Source organism: Centruroides sculpturatus, unplaced genomic scaffold (genome assembly GCF_000671375.1).
Source record: "Centruroides sculpturatus isolate CEXI.00-Female unplaced genomic scaffold, Cexi_2.0 scaffold521, whole genome shotgun sequence".
In the NCBI taxonomy this organism is placed as follows: Eukaryota; Metazoa; Arthropoda; class Arachnida; order Scorpiones; family Buthidae; genus Centruroides; species Centruroides sculpturatus.
The window spans coordinates 74252-83392 of record NW_019384833.1 but is presented as its reverse complement, the minus strand read 5'-3'; the positions used below and the strand labels follow the sequence as shown (position 1 = coordinate 83392).

The following is a 9141-nucleotide window of genomic DNA, read 5'->3' as shown; positions in this document are numbered from 1 at the left end:
AATTGTTTTCTGCTGGGTATAGTTGTGGTTTATATTTGTTTTGCACATTTATTTCACGGGAATTGTTCGATTATAGAAATTGATAATGTAAATATAATGTTACTTGTTTTCTTCCTCTAAGATGTTTCTGGATGGTGTTAATCAATTGTGTTTTATGACACAAAGGAATGTTTCTGTGTGACTACAGTTAAATTATTATAATAAAAATTTTATAAGTGAATGTGAAATAAATATAAAATATTTCTTGCGATTATTTTTAGTTTTTTCTCCAACTTAATCGAAAATAAAAATGCCTTTTTTTTACAAGTAGAGAAAATACCAAAAAATTATTAAAAGGCGCAGAAATGATTTTCTGTGTGAACGAAACTGCGATCGTTTGTAATATTTAAAGCGTTTACTCGAATTAATAAAAGTACAAGATAAATGCGAAATTATAACCAATAATTTATCAATATTTGTTAAATAAACAAATTAATGTTCGAGTAAGAAACTTAAACAAATTGATGATGTTTGCATCTAAAATTAATTAATACGAACGAAAATATAAAGGAATGGATGTTAAACTTCGATAAAGGAAAATGCGGAGTAACGAACGTTAAAACAAAACCGAAAACGAAAGGTGTTTAAAAGACGAGGAAATAATTTAAACAAATGTCTGTAAATCTTTTACAGACTTGAATGTTCGCTTTAGTTTCAATCGGTAATTACTTCTTCTATCGTTGACATTTAAAGAAATAAATAGATAATTCGTCATCTTACGACTGATCCTTCGATAGTCTTTACTACGTAGAAGCGTTTTTTGAAACGTGTCTTGTACGTCATCGCAGACCAGACGTAAACATTGTTAGACGACAACGTGAAAATTTGAATTACTAAGAGAAACATACGTCATCGTCTTAAAAAAACTTCAGTACTGACAATACAGTCGACCCCCTATAACACTGTTGATTTTCCCGTTTTACACGAATTCTGTGTTGTACGAATCACTTAGATTTTAGAAATCGTGTGCCGGGCTGTGAACGGCTCACGTATTTGTAGAATCTTTAACTGTAAGCTCGCTAACGGGGCATTTACCCGCCCATCTTAAGATACTTTTTATTATATTACATTTTAACAGAATTATTTTAAATTCTAAATAGATTGTATAGAAGGGAACCCATCTCTATGAAAAATGGCTTTTAATAAACTTCGGTCGAATGGCATTTTTTCTTTCTGCCCGGGAAAAATCCAAATTTCCGAACCATAAAATATTGGCAATTGATCGAAAGCTTATCCGACCACGCCGTTAATCTGCAAGATTTATGCACTCGAATAATCTTCTCCCTACCGGCATACGCTTTATTAACAATTTGATTTAAATGTTAGAAAATCTTCCGCTCGATTGAAAAATTACTCTCGAATATTTATATTCATCTACTGCTTCGATCAAATTACGCTCGATATACCACTTTTATCTTTAGCACGAACTCCTCCATTACGAAACTCCATTAGATTTGTTAACATTAATACTAAGACATAATTTATGCGTGGCTTCTACACTGAAATTAATCATTTTTGTAGTCTTATTGAAGAATCCGCCGACATTACCAAATTATCCGCGTAAGTAAGAATCTTAACGTCACAACCTTCCGGATCACGTCCCGGTACTTCTAAAGATTTAATTCCTTAACCAATGCGTTATTATAGAAGTTAAACAGTTAAGGTCTTAATACGCATCCCCGTTTAATAGTACAAGTCTTGGAATTAGTATATAATTGGATTAGCCAATTAACAAATTTGTAACTCAGAACAATTTTCCATAAATGTTGCCATAAAATTTCTGTGTCCAGAGAATCAAACGCCTATTTCAAATCTACGAAAAAAGCAAAAATTCTTCCATGTTTTCTCCTCAAAAGTTTTTGAACACAAGCGTACAATACAAAAATATTATCCGAGGTCGAAAATCCGGAGCGCAAACAAATCTGAAAATCTGATAAAAACCCGTAATTATCCAGCCACGTAACTAATCTCCTATACAGAATTTTACAGAATATCTTAGAAACAGTGGGTAATAAGGAAATATCGCTATAATACTCCGGACGATTCCCAGAACCTTTCTTACGTATTGGAACAATTTTACTTACACGTCAATCTGTTAGAATGCCTTCCGATTTGTACATATTATTAAGCAAAAAGCTAAATAACTAATAGTCTAGGATAGGGCTTCTTAAACTTTTTTTATTCACGACTCCATTTATGATTGTGATTTTTCGCGACCCAAAAAGCATAAAATAAAGATATACAGTCGACCCCCCTATAAGATAGAGATACGTTCCATTCTATAGGAATCCGNGATAACTATTAATATTTTATAATTGTTTTTTGCTATTTTATAATAGTTAAAAATATATAAAGTTTTAGAAATAAAATATAATAACAGATGGCGCCACGTGAATTATAAACGTCGCGGGGGAAACTTGAGCGAATCGTTGCTGGTTTATTTGTGTTTTCATTTCTGTCGTTATCGAAGTAATTTTCGATGGAAAAATTCGTCGGCCGGATGGTTAAGGTGGCAGCTTACTGCTCTGGAGTCCTGGAATCCGATCCAGACAGGTTGAAAAATCCCCAGGAATTTCTCATCTCGTCTGTCCTCGACCCGGAGGAGGCGTACGACTCCGTCTGTCAGACTAGGCTTATGGCTGAACAGTCCGTGCTGGGAATCGGCGGTGCGACGTTACAGTGGCCCCGATCTTCCTTTCTCCACCTTTCGAGTTTGTTGAAGAGGTCGGGTCTCCACCTTACATCCCTTCTTACAAATGTGTCGCGTGGAAGCGTCCTCTCCCCCTTCCTTTTTACCCGCTATACGGCAGATCTCTGTGGGTCCCTGCCATCGGACTCTTCGAGGATTTCTATACGCGGATGATCTCTACCTACTAACCTCTGGAAAATTGTGATTCTATTAACGGGACAGCGAGTGGCGATATTTTCGAATATTTCCTCGCGGCATCAATGGAATATCGTTCGCGAGATGACCACGCAATCTTCAACAAGATAGATCTTAAAGTCACAAGCGAAAAGATACCAAAAAATGGATTACATCTTAAAATATAACGCTCTCGGACTGACCCGGAAACACTAGAATGACGGCTAGAATCTAACCCAACCGATACAACCGATTTAAAAGAAAAGTTTAAGAAATTTGGTCTGAAATTAGACTACAACCACAAAAATCATTTATTGATAGTACGTTAAAAAGAGTTATGTATTGTGACGCGGTTACAATACCGGGCTACAGTTTTAATCACGTTTGTAATAATTTTTAATTTAAAATATATTTCTCCATCTCGAAATTAGTAGTGGCTCAGCCTCGTACATCACACTTTTCATTTAACAATAGAGTCGTGCCGGTCACCTATATAACCCCTTTCGGGGCAGAATATATTTGAATTGAAGAAACGTGACTTCCGGTTTGAATCGCACCAAAAGTCTGGTCCCATTTTAGTTACTCCTCGCTTACCTAACTTAAGATATTTTTGCGGGGTTTTTACTTTTATTTTAGTCTTACTCTTTATATAACAGAGGGAAAGTATGGCGATTCGGAAAAATAGCTCCGCACCAGATTTTCACACTTTTTTTAGCTCAGGATTCCTTGAAACGTCGAGAAATACAAAACTTCGAAAGGAGGGATAATTTCTGTATGTATGATTGTGTGAACATGTTAATGTGTGTGTGTGTGTCATGATTTTATTCACTACGTTTACGCTTAATATCTCCTGTGCTTTTTGTCGAATATTTCTGAAAGTTTGCAAAATTTTGTCCATTTATTAGGGAAAATGATGGTATTAAATGTTTGTAGTAAAAGGACGACAAGGTAGAAAAATAAAGAAATCATATGCATCTTAAGTAGGATCATACTTGACGATTTTACTCCTTATTTGCATTTACAATTTTTTATAAAACTCATTCCTAACCTCAAAATTAAACTTTTTCCCATTTTATAATAGTTAAAAATATAAAAGTTTTCAAAATAACATATTATAACGGATGGCGCCACCGAATGTTGCCGGAAAAGTTAAGCAATTCGTTGCTACATTTTTTTAATTTATTTGATTGGGGGATTCATCATCGTCGTCCATCGACTGTTCGAACAAAATATCCGGTCAGCCCAGTCAACTCGTCCATTTTCCCCTATTGTGCTACGTCTAATCTTTACCCACCTTTCTCCAATTCTCTCCGCCTACCTCTATGTCTTGTTCTTGTTTATTATAACGATCGATGCTTCGCTCGAAGAAATCGGAAGTAGCGAGGATACGGCTACATTTGAGGAAGACGTTCTTAAATGCTCTCGCGTGAAGTTGCGTGCAAAGTTAGGTAAATGAACTAACTGTATTTCTAGAAAATACGGACTTAAAATTAAAAATGAGAAAACTGAAATCGTGGACACGAGTAGGGATATACAAAGAACAACCGAAGGAAATGAAACCATTTTGAAACGGGTGGGATATTTTAAATATTTTAATAGTACACGAAAGAAACGAGGTAAAAAAACAAGAAATAACAAGATTAATAAGACAAATCCAGATATTTTATTGAAGTGTATCAGGCCTTTTATGAAATAACGAAGTCCCGTTAAAATGCAATAGACTTTTACATGAGATCTATTTTGTGCCGTATTATCATTTGCTTCAAAGACACGGATATTAAACAAATAAGAAACAATTAGAATTCAATCAATGGAAATAAAACTCCTGAAGTCAAAATTATGCTACACAAAACTATAAAGTCGTCAGCGACCTTTTGTACAGATTACAAATTTAATAGAGAGGTTGAAGCGCACGTTTTAAACGTGTAAACGTGTACGTGTGACGTTCGGCGCCGCTTTCCCGTAAGCCTAAAAGTTTGACAATGGTGTTTGGATAGTCGGTGGAATCACGCTCGACATTCCAAACACCATCGTCAAACTTTTAGGCTTACGGAAAAGCGGCGCCGAACGTCACACGTACACGTTTACACGTTTAAAACGTGCGCCTCAACCTCTCTAATGATAATTTTTCAAAACGGGAAAATGTTACTTCCACTTTCGAATTTTATATTCAGAAAATATTGTTTAATTATCGATGTTCAATATTTACTGATGCTTAATTAACTGCTTTATTATGCAATAATTATACATTGTATAATATAATTTGTAATAAAAATGGGCAAAAGGTATACAAGATTAATTTCAATGAAAGCAAAAGGAAAATAAAAACAATTTATGAACAATTATTCATTAAAGCGATCGAACACAAAGCATTTTAATTGTCCAAATTACAGAATTTGTCAGGTGTAAATATTATAATAAATCACTTCTTCTTCCTTTGGCTTTGCCACTTGGTCGACGTTTCCTTTTTTGCGGCAATAAACAGAGTAAGCAAACACAATCCAACCGAATAACAATAGAGAAGTAAGAACTGCCACTGCGATTTTTTATTCAAACACAGAACTAACTTAACCGAAATTATATTTGTTCGAAAAAGAATCATTTGCTGAAGATGTCAAATTGATTTTTGGAACTTCTGTGCATTCGTCATTGGAAACAATTTCGATGAAAGACACAGAAGACGAATTTCTGCTGCAGTAAATATTGGAGAAATCTGCAATCTTCTGTTTCTTTCTAAGTAACCAGTCCTTCGTAAAAAGCGAATGGCAATTGCAATTCCAATTGTTTGTGGATAAGTAGACTTTAACTTCTGTAGAAACGTCGATGAAGTTCATTAATCCGAAAGGTAATTGGGTTAACCGGTTTCCGTCCAACCACAGAGATTTCACCATTGGCAAAAGAAAAGAATCCGGAATATTACTTATTGAATTATTACTCAGACGCAGATGTGTGACGTTTCTCCACGTCACGCAATCGACATCAGATAACTCCTTTATGTAATTATTACTTAAATCGACAATCGTCGCATTCGAGACGAGAACTTCGGGAATTCTGTCGATTTCCTTTCCCGAACAATCCACCTTCACGTGATTTTCTTTGGCAAAACATTCGCAATTCATCGGACAATAATTTCCTATGACTACGAGCGATGTATTATCCAGCAAGTTTCTTTCTTCTTCGTAACATTTCGTCTTCTCTATATCTGGAAACATTTTCTTTGCCACTTCTCTATTTGACTTAAGAGCAGAAACGAATTGCTGCAGTTCGTGGTCACAAGTAATTTCGTTATTACTTAAATCATAAGTTGGCATTTGAAATTCATATTGACTGTCATCGATGTAAATTGTTTTGATTTTACAGTTAGACAGTTGAATTTTTACGCGATTTGGTGTGTAAATTGGCAATTTGACGGTTTCGAAATGATTATTTGAAAATTGGACTCTAGTTAAGTTGTATTCTGTCCAATTTATCACTGGCCATTCATATAAATAGAGAGTACGGAGATGCTTGCTGCTGCCGAAAGGATGCTCACCGATAATTTTAGTTAATAACTTGTTGTGAGATAGATCGAGATGCGTTAAATTAGTCAATGGGAGAAAGATATTTTCGTGTAAAAATGTCAGGCGATTTACTGATAAATCGAGTCTTTGCAATGACGACAAATTCTGAAAAACATCTTCGGGAAGATTTTCTAATTCGTTTGCCCATAACTCTAACTCTCGCAGTTCAGAAAGACCATGAAAAAGTCTTGTTGGAAGTGTCGATATTGAAGTTCCTCAACAGGAAAATTGTGTTAGTAGTTTGTTGCTACTCAGAAGATTTGGAGGGGGATGTTCAATTTGGTTTAAACCTAAATTGACAGTTTTCAAATTAATTGTCAGAAAATACATCTTCTTCGAGTGAAGAAATAGAACAATAATGTCCATTAATTTCAGTCAAGTTGTGCAGTTCCTTAAAAAATCCGGACGGAATTTTTGATAATTCATGGTTTTCATAAATATAAAATTTCCTTAAATTAGAAAGACCTTTCAACATGTCACTGGGTAAATCCTTTATCCAATTCTGATTTAAATCCTAATATTCCAATCGAATGAGATTTCTAAAGACAAGTGGGTGAATCGATTCAATTTTATTGTAACTTAAGTCCAGTTTTGTCAAACCGTAAAGGTTATAAAACAGATGTTCTGGTATGACTTTTAACATACCATACTTGATGTATAATTCGGAAAGATTAATTAACTCTCGGAAAGGTTTGTTCGGAAATAAACTGAAGTTATAGTGATATATTTGCAATGAAGTCAGAGATCGGACATTATTAAATGTTAAATTTACAAGTTCCGACATCTGCAATCCTGCTATTACGACAGATTGCAGAGAGGACATGTTATTAAACGAAACGCTCTCGAAGTTTCTTTTATAGTGGTTTGTTTCGTACAATATCTCGACTCGTTCGATTTCATACCCGAAAGTAAAGATTCCAAAGTCAATCCCAGACATATAACAATCTATAAATTGTATCTCTTGTACATTTTTTACGTCCAAACATCGCATCAAACGAGAGTCAATCCTTTCCTCGCCGCACTTGATGGATAAGGATTGATTTAATATTTGAATGGAGGAAAAGTTCTTTGTTTCGAAGCAGCTGCCGATGACTTACAAGAAAAATTTCTCCAATGTTGTCAAAACTCTTGACAAGAATTTACCGCTAAAAATAGCAATTGAAACACGATAACAAACCTCATCTTGTTCGACGAAACTTTTAATTAATTCAACACGAAGAGCTGCAAAAACAGTCGACGAAAAATACACAATAGCGAAACCGTGTACTTACGGATTTAATACCGTTACTACTTTCTCGCGACTGATTGAAAACGCGATAAATTATGACGTCGGTGACTTCGATTCGTCATTCTGAACAGAAATAAGACGTATGTAGTGTTTAATTTCCTCGTTTATTTCCGCTGCATTGCAAGGAACAAGATTTGATTAATGTTAAATGAATTTTTTACGAACCAAAACTTTGTTTTGCACATATATGTAATCCAACACCTTATTTTTCGCTGAGAGATTATTTTTAATTAAAACAAACGTTTTCGATCCATTCATTGGATCATCTTCAGGCTAAAACATGAAAAAACAAACGTATAATAAAGCGTTAGAAGAATACATCAGAAAAACGGAATGTATTAAGATCAATAGTAATATAGTTGAAGCAATTGATAGAAGGATTAAAAAGCTGGAAGGAACAAAACTAGCGAAGATCTTACCTTTCTTACAAAAATGCCGAAACCCTAGGCCAGGGACCCCGAGGTTATTCGCCTTCGCTAAAACTCATAAAGAGGGCAAGAAAATAAGACCTATTGTGGAAAAACGGAAAGCACCCACAAGTAAGTTGCAAGTATATCTCTCTTCCATGATGGAAAGTAATGAATTGGTGGCAAAGGATCCTGTGAAGGTGGTCAAAGAGCTACAAGACCTTATCTTAATGGATGAAGAAGTGGGAACTGTTTTAGATTACGAAAGTTTGTACCCTTCTATTAGGATTGAAGCGTGTGTAGAAGCACTTTTGGAGTTTTTGAATAGAGTAAACCCAATGTTAGCACAGCACGGTAATGAGGTTGCAGAGATGGTTAATCTAGTATGTTGCGAATCCTTTTTCGTTTTTGAAGGCCAAACATATAAACAAAATAGAGGGGTCCCAATGGGAAGCCCAATTTCAGGGCTCCTATGCGAGCTTGTCGTTAGAAAACTAGAAAGAAAAATACTGAGTAGCTTTGAAAGAAATATTGTATACTACAAGAGATATGTAGATGATGTATTCATTTTATGGAAAAACAATCGAGCAATTGCTGAATTCGTAGATAGAGTTAACGATAACGAGGAAGGTCTTAGGTTGAAGCTAGAGCAAAAAAGCTCTATGAAGGTACATTTCTTAGACATTAGTATCATATTTAGGAGAGGACGTATATCCACCAACGTATTCATTAAACCAACACATAGTCCACTATATATCCCTGCAAACTCTAATGACCCTTATAGGTATAAAATAGCAGCGTTTCGAGCATTGGTTAGGAGGGCCTTTATATACTGTGAAAGCGTTATAGACCGGGATGCAGAGTTAGAAAGAATTATGCAATTGGCAGGAACATTGGGTTACAAGAGGAATGTGATTAAGGGAATTATTAGAAAATTAGAGGATAATAAAGATATAAAAACGGCACAAGGTCCTTCTAAATACA

General features: G+C 35.0%; 1 protein-coding gene across 1 annotated transcript in view; it reads left to right on the top strand.

The window, feature by feature from the left end:
• The first annotated feature begins 8030 nt into the window (after positions 1-8030).
• LOC111630148 overlaps positions 8031-9141 on the top strand; it is a 5167-nt gene continuing 4056 nt past the window's right edge. Inside the window, exon 1 of the mRNA XM_023374199.1 lies at positions 8031-9126. Coding sequence (XP_023229967.1) covers positions 8031-9126 — 1096 coding nt within the window. The remainder of the gene's footprint in view (positions 9127-9141) is intronic.